Source organism: Theropithecus gelada, chromosome 4, assembly GCF_003255815.1.
Source record: "Theropithecus gelada isolate Dixy chromosome 4, Tgel_1.0, whole genome shotgun sequence".
Classification (NCBI taxonomy): domain Eukaryota; kingdom Metazoa; phylum Chordata; class Mammalia; order Primates; family Cercopithecidae; genus Theropithecus; species Theropithecus gelada.
The window spans coordinates 49,853,182-49,871,064 of NC_037671.1; the positions used below are offsets into that span (position 1 = coordinate 49,853,182).

At 36.8% G+C, this 17,883-nt stretch overlaps 1 protein-coding gene and 1 pseudogene across 1 annotated transcript in view; both read left to right on the top strand.

Moving 5' to 3' along the window:
- The window catches only part of CD2AP (CD2 associated protein), a 151,852-nt gene that overhangs the window by 74,377 nt on the left and 59,592 nt on the right, over nt 1-17,883 (top strand). The window contains exon 5 of the mRNA XM_025383934.1: nt 1,141-1,261. Within this exon, the coding sequence (XP_025239719.1) occupies nt 1,141-1,261 (121 nt within the window). The remainder of the gene's footprint in view (nt 1-1,140; nt 1,262-17,883) is intronic.
- On the top strand, nt 6,870-7,296 carry LOC112622106 (annotated as a pseudogene).

A 17,883-nucleotide genomic window follows, 5' to 3' on the forward strand; every position in this document is an offset into this window, starting at 1 on the left:
TTTTTTTTTTTTTTTTTTTTTTTTTTTAGTAGAGATGGGGTTTTACCATGTTGGCCAGGCTGGTCTCAAACTCCTGACCTCAGGTGATTGGCCTGCCTTGGCCTCCCAAAGCGTTGGGATTATAGGCATGAGCCATTGCACCTGGCCTAAAAAATTGTTTTTAACCTGTTAGCACTCCCTAATATCCATATCAGAAGCTATACATTTTTAAAGTTGTTAAATATTAAGTAATTTCATGGAAATTGAGTAATCTTATTAGTAAGTGTAAATGTTTTTCTGAAGTGTTTGATTCATGAGGATGTGTCTGTTTGGAGGAAGGTGTTTAGTGGAGCTTGACATCTGGGTTTTTAAAAGTAGGAAATTATATTTAAGCTAAGAATCACTCACTGTTCAAGTAATAGGTTTAGCAATTTTCTGTGCCATTTGGGAAGTTATATTTATTTTCTTTTTTCTTTTCTTGAGACAGGGTCTCTCCTCTGTCACCTGGGCTGGAGTCCAGTGGCACAATCAGGTTCAGCCTGCCCAGTAACCCAGTAACGGGGACTACAGGCACCAACCACCACATCCAGCTTACTTTCGTAGTTTTTTAGAGATGGGATTTCACCACATTGCCCAGGCTGGTCTCAAACTTCTGATCAAGCAGTCTGCCTACCTTGGGCTGTCAAAAGTGCTGGGATTACAGACCTCAACCACCGTGCCTGGCCAGGAAGTTGCATTCTTAGAATCATCAAATTTTTTTCAAATAAAACATTTCCAAATACTTTAAATAATATACAAATCAAGGCTGAGTAGTGTTTACAAATGTGACATTCCAGAAGCTATGTACTTCTGGCTGTTAATACAGGATATATGGTTATTTCATATTTTCATGAAAAGTGCTTCATGGATTGCGATTGATTACAAGTTCTCATTGTAAATGTTGCAGATTGCAGTTGATATATGATTAATCCCATATATGAATAATCCACTAAAATTTAATCCACTTAAAATATATTTTCTTCCTTGTGTTGTAAATTTTAAAGTGCTGATTTCACAGTGCTGGTTTTGTGGCCATTTGCTTTTGCAGCTTAATTTTCCCATAGGATGATGATTTTCACTTAACAGAAGTTGTTTTTACTTTTGAATTGTGAACTTTTTCAGGTAGAAGAAGGCTGGTGGAGTGGAACCCTGAACAACAAGTTGGGATTGTTTCCCTCAAATTTTGTGAAAGAACTAGAGGTAACAGATGATGGTGAAACTCGTGAAGCCCAGGACGATTCAGGTAGACTATTTTTTTAAATTTTTAATTGATTTAAATAAATTTTCTATATCATCTGGTGTTTTATTTTGTATTTTTTGAAACTCTATTCTTTCTTTTGAACTTTCAGTCAGCTTCAATTAGTCTACTTTATAAAAGCAAATTATGATGGGGACCTAAACTGAATTAAATATCTGGTTCAATAATTTAATATTTTTCTTTCTCCGATTTCTGCTTTAACCTTAAGTAAATCTTTAGTACCCTGAGTTTAAAATGATTCACCTTAGGTTATCTGATTTCTTCCTAGTAAAGATATATTCATATGCATTTTTAGGCTGCCAAGTTTGCAAATGGACTGTTGAATACTTAGAAATTTTAGAAATAAGAAACAACCTTACTTTTGTTATTTTCTATATTTACATAATAGATTTTGTTTATTCTGGGCAGCCAAATGTCATTTAGTTATTTTGTGATGTTAGTTATTTAGAGACTCACACACAAATTCTTCTTAATTTGCTTACCATTTAAGAGTATGATTGACAAAATTTTACCCCAAAGCTGGATTTAAATTTTGTTACTTTTAAGAATTGCTGTAGGAATTAGGAGAGTTTTGTTTTGTTTTCTAAAAGAGGTCTCGAATTTACAAGTGGAAATGTGGGGATAAGAATATGTTTTTCTTGATGGAAATGTATATGTAGTGAGAATTTTCAGGGATTTGGGTTAGGTAATATTATTTGACAATTTTATGATTAGATAGATTTGTAGATACTAGGAGTAGACCATAACCTTAAGGTTGCCAGTATCATTGGTTTTTGTTTTTAGAACTGGCTTAATGCAAATATATGAAAACTAAATATTAAAAATAATGAGGTGAATTTGTAAGATTGCTCAGACTGCTTATGTACTGAATACTTTTCATTGTGTCCCAGTGCTATATTTTATGTTTTAATCTGTCTTTAGTTACAAGATCATATTAAGTGTGTTAGTCTTCCATGATGGCAGAAACTATGTCTTGGTTATCTTTGCTTAACTGTATTTTTTTTGTTGACAAAACAGGAATAATTTTTTTTTTTAACATGAAAGGGCTGTTTCATGAATTGACAGGTAGTTTCTAAGCATAAAGATGTTTGCAGCATCATAGATTGTTGTGAGCTGTCAGTTTTTTTTTCTTTCTTTTATGAGTACCTTCATTGTCTTACGTATGGAAGAGTAAAAATTTTGAAATTAAGTAGGAAAACAAAGTTGGTATAGCAAATGGGTTTATAAACTCAGTGTGCTCAGTGGTAAGAGAATGCAATTTTTTTTCCTTTTTTTTTTTTGTTATACTTTAAGTTCTGGGATACATGTACTGAACGTGCAGGTTTATTACATAGGCATACACGTGCCATGGTGGTTTGCACCTATCAACCCGTCATCTACATTAGGTATTTCTCCTAATGCTATCCCTCCCCTTGCCTCCCACCCTCCGACAGGCCCTGGTGTGTGATGTTCCCCTCTCTGTGCCCCTATGTTCTTATTGTTCAGCTCCCATTTATGAGTGAGAACATGTGGTGTTTTTCTGTTCCTGAGAATGATGATTTCCAGCTTCATTCATGACCCTACAAAGGACATGAACTCATTCTTCTTTTTTTTTTTTTGAGACGAAGTTTTACTCTTGTTGCTCAGGCTGGAGTGCAGTGATGCAGTCTCGGCTCACCACAACCTCCGCCTCCCGGGTTCAAGGCTGATGCCTCAGCCTCCCAAGCAGCTGGGGTTACAGGCATATGCCACCACGCCCGGCTAATGTTTTGTATTTTTAGTAGAGACAAGGTTTCTCCCTGTTGGTCAGGTTGGTATTGAACTCCCAACCTCAGGTGATCCGCCCGCCTTGGCCCCCCAAAGTGCTGAGATTACAGGCGTGAGCCACTGCGCCCAGCTGAACTCATTCTTTTTTATGGCTGCATAGTATTCTGTGTGTATATGTGCCACATTTTCTTTATCCAGTCTAACATTGATGGGCATTTGGGTTGGTTCCAAGTCTTTGCTATCATAAATAAGTGCTGCAATAAACGTGTGCATGTGTCTTTATAGTAGAATTATTTATAATCCTTTGGGTGTATACCCAGTAATGGGATTTCTGGGTCAAATGGTATTTCTAGTTCTAGATCCTTGAGGAATCGCCACACTGTCTTCCACAATGGTTGAACTAATTTACACTCCCACAAACATTGTATAGGCGTTCCCATTTCTTTACATCCTCTCCAGCATCTGTTGTTTCCTGACTTTTTAATGATCGCTATTCTAACTGGCATGAGATGGTATCTCATTGTGGTTTTGATTTGCCTTTCTCTGATAACCAGTGATGATGAGCTTTTTTTCTATGTTTTTTGGCTGCATAAATGTCTTCTTTTGAAAAGTGTCTGTTCATATCCTTTGCCCACCTTTTGATGGGGTTTTTTCTTGTAAATATGTTTTAAGTTCTTTGTAGATTCTGGAGGTTAGCTCTTTGTTAGATGAATAGATTGCAGAAATTTTCTCCCATTCTGTAGGTTGCGTGTTCACTCTGATGATAGTTACTTTTGCTGTGCAGAAGCTCTTTAGTTTAATTAGATCTCATTTGTCAATTTTGGCTTTTGTTACCATTGCTTGTTGTGTTTTAGACATGAAGTCTTTGCCCATGCCTATATCCTGGTATTGCCTATGTTTTTTCCTAGAGTTTTTATGGCTTTAGGTCTTATGTTTAGATCTTTAATCCATCTTGAGTTAATTTTTGTATAAGGTGTAAGGAAGGCATCCAGTTTCAGTTTTCTGTATACATCTAACCAGTTTTTCCAACAACATTTATTAAATAGGGAATCCTTTCCCCATTGCCTGTTTTTGTCAGGTTTGTCAAAGATCAGGTGGTTGTAGATATGTGGTATTATTTCTGAGGCCTCTGTCCTGTTCTGTTGGTCTGTATATCTGTTTTGGTACCAGACCATGCTGTTTTTGGTTCCTATAGTCTTGTAGTATAGTTTGAAGTCAGTTAGCATGATGCCTCCAGCTTTGTTCTTTTTGCTTAGGATTGTCGTGGCTATGTGGGCTCTTTTTTGGTTCCATGTAAAATTTAAAGTAGTTTTTGTGTAATTCTGTGAAGAAAGTCGATGTTAGGTTGATGGGAATAGCATCAGATCTATAAATTACTTTGGGCAGTGTGGCCATTTTCATGATATTGAATATTCCTATCCATTAGCATGGAATGTTTTTCCATTTGTTTGTGTCCTCTCTTATTTCCTTGAGCAGTGGTTTGTAGTTCTCCTTGAAGAGGTCCTTCACATCCCTTGTAAGTTGTATTCCTAGGTGTTTTACTCCCTTTGCAGCCATTGTGAATGGGAGTTTACTCATAATTTGGCTCTCTATTTGTCTTTTATTGGTGTATAGGAATGCTTGTGATTTTTGCTCATTGATTTTGTATCCTGAGACTTTCCTGAAGTTGCTTATCAGTTTAAGGAGATTTTAGGCTAAATGATGGCATTTCCTAAATATACAATCATGTCATCTACAAACAAAGATAATTTTACTTCCTCTCTTCGTATTTGAATATCCTTTCTTTTGCCTGATAACCCTGGTCAGAACTTCCAACACTATGTTGAATAGAGTGGTGAGAGAGGGCATCCTTGTCTTGTGCTGGTTTTCAAAGGGAATGTTTCCAGCTTTTGCTATTCAGTATGATGTTGGCTGTGGCTTTATCATAAATAGCTCTTATTATTTTGAGATATGTTCCATCAATACTTAATTTGTTGAGTTTTTTAGCATGAAGCAGTGTTGAATTTTATCGAAGGCCTTTTCTGCGTATATTGAGATAATTATGTGGTTTTTGTCATTGATTCTGTTTAGGTGATGGATTATGTTTGTTGATTTGCATATGTTGAACCAGCCTTGCATCCCAGGGATGAAGCCGACTTGATCGTGGTGGATAAGCTGTTTAATGTGCTGCTGGATTCGGTTTGCCAGTATGTTTATTGAGGATTTTCGCATCGATGTTCATCAGGGATATTGGCCTGAAATTTTCTTTTTTTTATTGTGTCCGTGCCAAGTTTTGGTATCAGGATGATGTTGGCATCATATAATGAGTTACGGAGGAGTCCTTCTTTTTCTGTTGTTTGGAATAGTTTCAAAAGGAATGGTCCCTTTAAACTATACAATCTGATGAGTTTGACAGATGTACAAATCCATGAAAACATGTACAGAACATTTCCATCACCCCCAAAATATTGCTCATGCTTTTTGCAGTCCATTTCTTTTTCTGCCCTCAGTCCTAGCCAATCGTAGATCTGATTTGTCATTATAGATTAGTTTGTAATATTATATCATTTTGACATGTCTCCATCATTTTCTGTGAACTTCCTTACTCTGTGATGTAAGATACTCCAAGCTCATTTTGAACCTTCCCTATCCTAGTCATGGAATCAGCTACTTATCAAGGCAAACTTTTTGTTTTTTTTTTTTAAGAGAGGAATAGTGTTTCGACGTGTGGTCATTGCTACTGGGGTAATGCTTCTGAGCCTTCTTAGCAGATTAAGCTGGAAAATGCTTATATGCACATACAATCCCATACCTCTACCCTTTAATCTGTTTATCCATCTTTACTGGTACCTCTAATTCCAATTTAATACCAGAAGGTATATTTTCATCTCTAATGATTTTATTTCTAAGCCCATTGACCATAGAAATATATGAAATGAGTAATTGAGTTTGCTTTACTTCTATTTATGTATGTATGTATGTATGTATGTATGTATGTATGTATGTATGTTTTTGAGACGGAGTCTCGCTCTGTCGCCCAGACTGGAGTGTAGTGGCGCAATCTCAGCTCATTGCAAGATCTGCCTTCCAGGTTCACGCCATTCTCCTGCCTCAGCCTCCCGAGTAGCTGGGACTACAGGTGCCCGCCACCATGCCCGACTAACTTTTTTTCTTTTTTTTGTATTTTTAGTAGAGATGGGGTTTCACCCATGTTAGCCAGGAAGGTCTCGATCTCCTGACCTCGTGATCCGCCCACCTCGGCCTCTCAAAGTGCTAGGATTACAGGCATGAGCCCCTGCGCCTGGCTGAGTTTGCTTTACTTCTAAGGAAATTTAATTTTTCTTTCAAGTTTTAGTTATCTACACATCGCAAGCTACAATTATATTGCCTGTGTTCATTTGCTTTTTAGTATAAAAGCCATCTAACATTAATTAGGCTTGAAAGGATGAATGCTTAGAAAGCAATATTATAATTCATGGTTTATCAATAAATTGTGAGTATAGAAAAACCAACATAAATTTAGTTTCTAAAAGATTGATGTAGAAGAAACCTCTTGAATTTTAGAAAGTGACAGGAAAAAATGTTACTTTACATAGTCATAAAATACCAGTAATTGTTCTACAAAGTAGACAGTATATAACAGATCTAGTAATGAGAACTAGGAATAGTGAGATTGTGAGGAGAAATTGCTGGTATATAACAGATTTTCAGGTCAGAGTTTTCAGTTAGTTATAGTAATAATTTTTAAGTTATAAAGTGAAGACATAAATTAGTTTGATGGCTCTTTGCCTTCCACCAACAGGTCTTACTTAAGCAAAGACTTGGTTGTTTTGAAGATTCGGCTTCACGTGAACCCACTGCTGTGGTAGAAGAGGGCATTGTTGCTGAAGATGTAATGGGTGTTAATACTGCTACTGCTTTACAGGAGATTCCAAAGACCACCCTTATGCACAATAGCCTAGCAGTGGAATTTGTGAAGCTGGCCAAGCCTTAGACAAGTGGCAAGCTCATATTTGTGTGCTTGCATCCAGCTGTGATGAACCTTTGTATGTCAAGTTGGTGGAGGCCCTTTGTGCTGAACATCAAATCAACTTAATTAAGGTTGATGACAACAAGCAACTACGGGAATGTGTAGGCCTCTCTGTAAAATTGACAGAGAGGGAAAACCCTATAAAGAAGTTGGTTGTGGTTGCGTAGTAGTTAAGGACTATGGCAAAGAATCTCAGGCCCAGTATGTCATCAAAGAGTCCTTCAAATGCAAGAAACGAACAAATAAAACTTTGTATCACATTTAAAAAATTGGTTTGATGAATAGTTTGAACTTTGCTGTTATTTTTAGAATAAACATGTGACCAAAGGAAGAAGTAGAAGCTATTTTAACAAGTGAACATTTCTTAACCTTTGTATGTATTCAGTTCTGATTTTCTGGGCGTATGTAATCCTTCTGTAGTCCAGAGGTGCAAGGGTCACATCTCTAGGGGAGGACAAATGTGAAGTAAGTATACTTATAGAATAAAATGACTTGAGTTACTTCAGGTAGCTATCAAAAATGTTGGAGGAAGATATTTCTAAATGTAATATTTAGAAATTTGTTTGCCACTTCATTTTGCTTAATATGCAAATTTTCATCTCAGAAATGTCACAGGAAACATTAGAAAATATAATCGGCAACTCTTTAATCCTTGAAGAGGCAGAGAAAAAGGAGGATGGCTTTTAAAGCTTCTGTCCAAAATTGACATGTCATTTCCACTAACATTGTATTTGGCAGTTATGGTCATGCATGCGTTAGTGCAGCAGGGTGGGGATATGTAATTTTCTTACAAGGAGGGGCACCAAACATTTGTGTACAATATTATGCTCTACCATATATTCATTGCAGATCGCCTTTAAAGAATCCTTTTCTTTAAAGCTCATTAGCCTTAAAAAGGAGTTCAAATTTACTCTTATATTAGTTTGCAGCTCTCTGTAAGTGCTACATACTATACATGCTACAAAGTAATGAAAAAAGCCTGAGGTCAATGGCTACTTAATATGACTTGGGATGCCCAGTTGCCTCTCATTTTTAAGTGTTCTTCTGCTAGTTCTTTTCTCTTTAACTTAGCAATAAACTTGTAAAGATTCTAAATTTTTCTAAGGCTCTTTAGTGAATTAAATGAAAATATTAATGAAAATAGTTCCAGTTGTTTAGTTTTAGTTGTTTTAATAGTTTCAGTTTTCTTTAGTGCAGATGCTGATTGTATTGAAAGAGAAAAATCATTGAGGTAGGAATCAGTGGAGAAGGAATCATACTAACTAGATGTACTTTCACTATTTTATATTACATTTATTTGAGAGTACTCAATAATTCTGAAGTCAAAACTTATGTTTAAGGGCGTGTAAAAACCATTAGAGAACATACATAAGTACCAAAAACACCTGGCTTTAATTTAATGGGGCATTCATCAGTTAGCAAACTGTCTCCTGAGTTACTTCTGATGCACATTAGTATTTCTTTAGGGTTCACAGGTATTGGATCTTTTGATATCTACTTTTAATATTAAAATTTGGTGTAAATTAAAATTCGGTGTAAATTAAAGCATATGAGTGAAATGATCTTTGTGATGCCATATAAAACTGAGCCCTTAAAATATTTCCAATTTAAAGTTTGTGTAGGACCACCAGAACAAGAGATCTAATTTATATTTGAGTTTAGTTCATTACTTTTATAATTATAAAATACTTTGAACATTTTCGTATGCTGTTCAGCTTGATTTGGATTTTAGTAACTGTGCAAATTTTGTCTGTTAGAAATATCCTTCCTTCTTTGTTTAACCCTTTTACAATAACTGTTCATTCTAAATGTGGAGCTTTGTGATTATGGGGTGGAAAGTCCGTGGTTGAAGTACACTATAATTTTTTTTTTCCTTCCCCAACTCTAAATTTTAGGCAAGTTTCTGCATATTGTTGTGAATGCCAGGAAGTGAGCATTATATAAGGAGTAACTACTTAAAATTTTCCTGTGTCCTAACAAAGTGTAACAGCCTCTGTCCATAATTGGTATTTTGATAGTCTTTTCAGTCAGTAAAATAATTATGTTCATCGTAGCTGTTAGAAAAATTATAGTAGAATGTACATTATAAGTGTTATTTTTTTGCTTTCAGTATTGGAATGTCATATCCACTGTATTTGATTATATCACATAGTTTCTCCTCACAGTCTTTTAAATTTAATAGGGTTCTCTTCCTCCTCCCTCCCCTTCCCCTTTTCCTCCTTTCTCTTCTATGTAGTAATGGGATAATGTTCTTGGTTTGACCAATTAAACTGTGTTACTGCTAAGCAGATAGTTCTGACTCTAAATAATATATAGACAATATTAAGTCTTCACAGATAATTTATTTTTAGATCCTCAGTTTTCATTGAAGAACTGTAAGATAAAAGGTTAAGAATGCCACCATTATGTTTTCTGTAGGAATGTGGTGAATTAATCATCTATTCTGTTACTGAGTGGTTTCTATATAAAGGTCCTTTTAGTATTCAGTCTCAGGGAAAGCATTGCTTCTCCAGGAAAGTGTTATGTTTTGGTTTTGTAATGTCTCCTTTTAAATTTTGTCAAATATACTTAACCCTTCTTAGAGTGTCTTTTTGTCAACATGCAGATTCCATTTATTTGCCAAATAGGAATGTGTTTTCAAATTTTCCCCTTATTTTATGAAGTCAATGACTATATATACTTGTCTTTTCCACCCTTTTCTAAAAATCTTCCACATTAAACCTCTTTCAGAGTCTCCATTTCGATGTCTAATAGGCATCTTAAACCTAAGTTGCCCAAAATTTATCCTCTGCCTTTTTTTTCTGCTCCATGTAATCTTCCCCATCTGAGTTAAGGACAAGTTCATCGTTTTTTTACTCAGGCCAAAATACTTAGTTTTCTCTTGTACTCTTCTTTTTAACCTTGCACCCTACCATGATTCATTAACAGATTTTGTCAAAAAAATGTTTAGAATCTATTTTCTTTTTACCACCTTCACTGCCGCTATCCTGGTATAAGTTATCTTTTGCTGTATAATTACCGTAGCCTATATGCCATTACCTACTTACTGAATAGTCTGGTAGCCAGTAGTGATCACCCTCCAGTTGCTTTACATTTCACTGAGACTAAAAGCCAACATCTTTTAAAATGGCTACAAATCCCTCTATGATCTGGCATCCCCATATCCCTCCCTCCACCTTTCTTACCTCATCTCTTATTTAACTTTCCCCTTTGTTTACGTTGGTCACCTTAGGTTTCTTAAGGATGTTAGGAACATTCCTCTCTCACAGCCTTTGTGCTTGTTGTATACCTTTGTGTGGAATGCTCTTCTTCAAGATGTCCTGATGGCTACTTGTCTGATTCAGGATTCTCTAAGAAATCACCTTATCATTGAGGCCCTTACTGACAGCTCTGTATAAAACAGCTCTACTTTTTAATTCTCTTTCTCTTTTTTTTTTAATGTTTCAAAGAAGAATTTGTTGCTATTGCTTATTGAGCTTATTGTCTGTCTACCTGCTCATTAGAACATATATGTTTTTATTTATATTTGTTTACTGATTGTCTATAATGGTGTCTGATATGTTGACACTCAGTGAAACAAAGACTAGTATTTTGTGGTATATAGAGAACTTTTCAAACACTTTTGTCAAGTGAAATCCTCTTCCCTTTTTTTTTGCTTTAAGTTCTGGGATATATATGCAGGACATGCAGATTTGTTACATAGGTATAAGTGTGCCATGGTGGTTTGCTGCACCTATCGACCCGTCCTCTGAGTTCCCTTCCCCAGCTCCTCACCCCTCAACAGGTCTGGTGTGTGTTTTCCTCCCTGTGTCTATGTATTCTCATTGTTCCACTCCCACTTATGAGTGAAAACATGCAGTGTTTCGTTTTCTGTTTCTGTGTTAGTTTGCTGAGAATGATGGCTTCCAGCTTCATCCGTGTTCCTGTGGAGGATATGATCTCATTCCTTTTTATGGCTGAATAGTATTCCACAGTGTATATGTACCACATTTTCTTTATCCAGCCTATTATTGATGAGCATTTGGGTTGGTTCCATGACTTTGCTATTGTAAATAGTGCTGCTATAAACATATGCATGCATATGTCTTTAGAGTAGAATAAATCCTCTTAAGAGGATTAATGTCACTCCCATTTTAAGGGTCAAGAAATGGAAACTCCTGAGATTATTTACTGAGTGGTAAAATCATCATTAGAGTTTGGTTTTTATGATTTCCCAGTTTTTTGTTTTGTTTTGTTTTTGTTTTAAGCTTTACTGTGCTATTTAACATGTGAGATTATGGAAATTTGGTGGTTTTTCACTATTGTAGTCCATTTGTTTGCTGCCATCTTCACCTAATTTTCTTTTAGGTATGCTTGTAGAACTATCTTTTCATGTACTCTCAGCTCTTTGAGTGTTATGGGTAGTAATATATGGGTATACTAGCATTTCTTATGAAGGCAGTGTATTGCAAAATCTAAAATTTAAAAGTCAAATCTGGTAAAGGGAGATTCTAAATATAAATACAACTGTCTAGTTAATTCAGTATTCATATATTTATTCATTCAATTTATTGAGTGCCTTTTGTTAAGCATATTGTACGAGGTCCTGGGAGTACGGTGATCAGCAACATAGGCGTTATTTCCCCTCATGTTTGAAGGTTTTGTTCCACTGGGAAAGAAAAGATGGTTTTAAAAAGTGATTGTAATTTAGCAGGAGAAATATTTGTTGCAGGAAAGGGTGCAATAAATGTATATAAGAAGGCTAGTCCAGACTTGGCAGGCTGTGAAGGAATGCACCCTAGAAGAAGTCATAGATTGAGATCCCACAATGGCTAGGAAATTTCTAAGCAAGTTTGTGGCAGAGGGTGAAGAAAATCATAGCATTCGCAAGATCCTGAAAGAGATTTAATTCAGAGGCATTATAGAGTATATAATTAGATGTGGTGAATATTGAGCCTGGAGAAGTTATTGGGTCAGGTGTAAGAAAACGTTACAAAAATGTTAATCAAATCACAGAGAAGCCGTAGAGTGAAATGATGAGATTGTTTTTCAGATAAATTGGTTGCAGTATGGAGGGGGGAATTGCAATGTGGAGAGTAGACTGGAGAAGAGACTGGTCTGCTAACACCAGTTGAGAATGTTTTGATAATGAGGTAGAATTAGCCTAAACTAGAGCAGTGCTATGGGGATGGAGAGACTTGTGTAGAATAGGAGTTATATAAGTGATAGCACGAAGAACAGGACCTAGTGATAATGTTATTTAGGGGATGACCAAAAAAGAGGAGCCAACTGCTACCAAGTTTTTGGCTTTGTAAGGTGGAGATGTCATTTTCAGAGATAAGTTATTGGGAGATGATGATGTATCATTAAAATAGATGCCTAATTATTGAAAATAGGCAGTCCTAATTGGTAGGTTAATTATTTTTGAATCATTGAAAATTACCAACTTTTACTACCATGTTGGCTATTCACTTTTGGAGATGTTAAATTTGAGGCTTGTAGGGACGTGAGAGCGTCCAAATGAAAGATATTTGGTAGTCAGTTGTCTATTGATCTGAATCCTTAGAAAAATTCCGGTGTCTATGCAAAACTGGGACTTGATAGTACTCTAGGTGGTGTAAGAAATGATGGGTAGGCCAGGCATGGTGGCTCACGCCTACAGTCCCAGCCCTTTGGGAGACCGAGGTGGGTGGATCACGAGGTCAGGAGTTCGAGACCAGCCTGCCCCACATGGTGAAACCCTGTCTCTACTAAAAAATACAAAAGAATTAGCTAGGTGTGGTGGTGTGCACTTGTAATCACAGCTACTTGGGAGGCTGAGGCAGGAGAATTGCTTGAACCTGGGAGGTGGAGGTTGCAGTGAGCCGAGTTTGTGTCATTGCGCTCCAGCCTGGGTGACAGAGTGAGACTCCGTCTCAAAAAAATAAAATATGATTAAAAAAAAAAAAAGATGGGTTTAGATTAGATGACCTAGAGAGAATATACAGAGTGAAAAAAAACTAAAGACCCTGGGATGGAATCCTGTGTAATAACATTTAAGACATGGACTGAGGAAGATTAACTGAAAAGAAGACCTAGAAAGCACAGAAGGAGAGAGCCAGAAAGAAACCTATGAATGTGTGGTAGTCAGTCAAGAGAGGAGAGTTATTCAGGGAGGAAGGGCCAGTAGTGTCAGATACTACTTGGGAGGTGAAGTAAAAGAGATCATGAAGGACCTAAACAACAGCAGTTGTGAGATAATTAGGGCAGAAGCCGAATTGAAGAAGAAAGGAGGTTAGGCAGTAGAGAGAGTAAGTATAAGGCAGTTGCAGCAGTTGATGGCAACATATATTCAAGAATGTTTTTGTTCTTTTTCTTAAAAAGGAAAAGTGTTGATCATCTTGATATCCTAATGGCTGACAAGTAGAAGAGGAACAGTTGAAGATGGAAACTCAGAAGAAGTGTAGTTACAGCACAATAGGATTTATCCAGAAAGTGGAGGAAATGGGTTTCACATTATGGCTATTATGATTAGTCTCAATTTATTGGAGATAGATCAGAGTTAGTAAGCTTAATGGTAGGAAGCTGAGGAAGATATTTCTGACTTTTGATGTCTTCTATAGAAAAGGAGTAATGTTATGAATAAGTTGCTAAGTGGTGAGGCCAGAATTTTGAGGAGATGAAGGGGTTCCAGCAGGGATTCTTAAATGTTTGTGCCGTTTATCCCTCTAGGCTTTACTGGGCAACTAGATGGATGCATCACACAAAACATTTAAGAAACCCTGATGGATTGTTCTTCAAGAGTTCTAGTCTCTTACACGTAGAAAAAAATTTGTTCTGTTAGGAGGAGTCAGCTGAAGTTTTATTTGATTATTCAGGTTCTGGAGTAGAAGAAAGTGCTCGTTTCTAATGGGACACAGGATCCTGGGGAAATGGTTGTATACTTCGTGTGCCAAAGATAGTAGGTAGAAATTTGTTGGTCTGCAGCCTAGTCACTAGGAATCAAGGTGTTACACAGTTTACCTTGAGGTCTGTACTCATGTATTAGTATTCACCTTATACTCCTCCTGGTGAGCAACTTTGCAAGGAAACTTGTTCTGGAGTTTTGATGCCCTGACTGGTAGTACGTTAGGGATCTTTCTGAGTTATTGTTAACAGCCAGACATTCTTTCTATGTGTACTTTTTAGGAACTATGCAATATTGATTGATTTTAAGTCCAGTTAAAACACCCACACCCACACCTGCATGATCGACTTGCAAAATCCTTGAGAATAATGGTGAATGATGACTTTAATGGTAAACTTGGATTGATTCTTTTAAATGCTTTTCATTTTCATCAAGTTTCTATTTTTTTTTTTTTTTTTTTAGCTTTCATTTCAGTTCACATGTGGTTTCTTGTTTTTGTTTTTCTCCAAACAAGTAATTGGATTTTGCAATTCTTTTAAGTCACTTTATATGAAGATACAAGCCATCAAGTAGCTTCTGCTATAGAGATTTAATGAGGAAGGAGGAGGGAGGGTTTAGGCTCAATAGACAGATGTGCTGTTTGTTTTATGACTGATAGCAATACACATAAAATGCAGATGTTTTTCTTCAAACATAGCAATTCAAGGACAATCGGATGGGTAAAGTATATGGGTATTAAAATGTTACAAGTACCATATAGATAAGGTTATTGTTTTGTCTCATTATGGCACCTCCTGCACGCCCTTTTTCCTCCTCCTTTTTCCTTTCTCCTTATCCTCTTTCTTTCCAGTGGCTGTTTTCCCTTTTATATTTTGCTGCTTCTTTGTGATCAATGCTCTCACTTACTTATGGTTCACAGTGATACATCTTTTAAACTTTTAAAAAATAATAGACACTGAGCTGGGCACTGTTTAAAGAACTTTACAGGAATACATTAGTTTACTTCTCATAGCAATCCTGTGAAGTTCCCCATTTTACAGGTGAAGAGATTGGGCAAATATAATGGAAGGGGCAAGATATGAATCGAGAAGATGTAACCCTAGAGTTCATATACTTTACCACTACATCATGCTGCCTTGCAACCATTGATTTAATAGCCAACGTGGTAGTAAAATTTGGTGTTTTTCATTTAGCCAAAAATAGCCTATCCATTAGAACTGGATATTTTTGATATCTAGCCATCTATTTTAATGATACATATTTTAATAACTCTAATAAAGGTTACAGTCACTAAATCCAAACCCCCTTCCCTGCCTTTTTTTTTGTTTTGTTTGTTTTATGGCCTTAATCAAATAAACTCTGGAAATTGTACCTTAGAATAATCCCCTAAAGTTGTCTCTATCAATATATGATTTATTAATACCATGGATAGTTTCATTTTAAGAATGCCTTTTAGATATGCACCTCATGTGCTAATCTGTACCAGAATATTGCTTTGTCCAACAGGCTGGTTATTGGAGGTATATATTAAACTATATAGAATACACTTCTGGCAGTGCGGGAGCAAGACAGTGTGGAATTCACTTTTCCACCGTACAAGATCGAGAATTGGAGAAAATATAGGAAGCAAATTTTTCTAAAAAGTAGACTGCACAGGACTGGTATTCCTGAGAAAAGGAGAAAAAACCAGGGGGAAGGAGAGCTCTACCATTTTCCTAGGTTTCTGCCAGGAGCTGATTTCTGAACTGCATTACGAGGAAAGGGGACCTAACCACAGCAGAAGGCTATGGTTTTGTTGAGGATTGATCAAAATTCAGGGAAACAAAGGCAGTTAGAATTTTGTATTGCTGAACACCTGAAGTGAGAGCTGTATGTAGAGAGAGCACCAGAACTGTTCTTGGGTGTTGATTTGAGGGTTTAGCTGAGCACCAATCTGTGAATGCATACAGTGAAACCCCAGAGACTGAACATGAGCAACTTGTGAAGAAAGAGCAATTACTAGGGGTTAGTATGAGCAATTTCCGGTATGCTTATACAAGGCCAAGAATTGAGTTCTTTCTCTCTAGATTTCAGAGATTTTATTGACTACGTGGGCAATTCAGTAGAGAGGTGAAGTGGGGCTAAATTAGCCTTAGAATGGAGGTTGCTCTAATGCTACCTAAAAAAGCTTCACACTAATGTGCAAATAACTTACCTGTTTGCCAGAAAAAAAAATTAAAAGTTTGCCAGCAGTCTTTAAAGTAGAACTTCTCAACCTTGTCACTGATGATGTTTTGGGCTGGATAACTTATTTATTTTCAGGGGCTCTCTGGTACATACAGGATGTTAAGAAGCATTCCTGATTTCTACTCACTAGATGTCAGTAACACTCCCCCATTGTAATAACCAAACATGTCTCCAGTTATTGCCTCACGTCTCTTGGGAGGCAGAATCCACCCTGATTGGAAATTACTGTTGTAAATGATTACTATAAAATTTAGCATTCAACAACATCTCATGCCTGTAATCCCAGCGCTTTGGGAGGCCGAGGCGGGCAGATCACCTGAGGTCAGGAGTTCAAGATCAGTGTGGCCAAAATGGTGAAACCCTGTCTCTACTAAAAATACAAAAAATTAGCCAGCTGTGGTGGCGGGCATCTGTAATCCCAGCTACCCGGGAGGCTGAGGCAAGAGACTTGCTTGAACCCAGGAGGTGGAAGTTGCAGTGAGCCGAGATCGTGCCATTGCACTCCAGCCTGGATGACAGAACGAGACTCCATCTCAAAAAAAGAAAAAAAGAAAGAAAGAAAAAAGAAAAAGAAAAAAACCAAAAGGCAGGAACATGTGACCCATAATCTGGAGGAAAAACTAGTTGGTAGAAAGAGACCCAGAAATGATGGAATTAGTAGATATTAAAATAACTATAATAGAAATGCCTAATATGCTCAAGATTGTAATGGAAAATGTTAATATAATGAGTAGTAAGTAGAAGACATAAAAAGTGCTAAGTGGAACCACCAGAGATGGGATTTAAAAGGACAAAATGGAACTACTAGAGATGAAAAACACATCTGAAGTGAATTTCTTCCTGTGAAATTTTAACAGAAGACTAGACAATGTAGAGGAAAAGATCATTGAATTTGAAAATGTGACAATAGAATATATGCAAAATGAAGTGGAAAGAGCAAAAAGACTAAAACTTCAAAAACTGTAGCAACTTGGGATATTTTTATTTTTGAGACAGAGCCTCACTCTGTTGCCAAGGCTGGAGTGCAGTGGTGCAGTTTCTACTGGAGTGATCTCCACTCACTGCAACCTCCGCCTCCTGGGTTCAAGTGATTCTCCCACCTCAGCCTCCCGAGCAGCTGGGACTACAGGTGTGTGCTGCCACGCCTGACTAATTTTTCTATTTTTTGGTAGAGATGGGGTTTCACTATGTTGGCCAAGTTGGTCTCTAACTCCTGACCTCAAGTGATCCACTTGTCTCAGCCTCCCAAAGTGCTGGGATTAGAGGCGTGAGCCACTGCACCTGCCTGGGATAATTTTAAATGATCTAATATGTGTAGCTGGAGTCTCAGAAGGGGAGAAGAGAGGGTGGATGAAAAAATGTTTGAAGGAATAATGCTAAAAATTTTCCAAATTTGATGCAAGTTATAAACCCACAAATGCAAGAGTATAAACAAAGCTTGGCAGATCGTAATCATGTGCTGAATGCAAGCAACAAAGCAAAAACCTTAGAAGGGACCACAGGAGAAAAGCCACATCAAATAAATGAGGTAAAAATTCTGCAGATTATCTTCAGAAACTGTATAAATCACGAGATAATCTCCAATGGGTACTGAGGGGCAATTAGGTTTTAAAGCCTAGAGCAGCACCTCAGAAAACAAAACATTGAAGTTGTCTTAGTTCATGCTGCTGTAACATAATGCCCAAGACTGGGTAATTTGTTAAAAACAAAAACTCTTTCTCACAGTTCTGGAGTTTGAGAAGTCCCCTCATCTAGGCACTA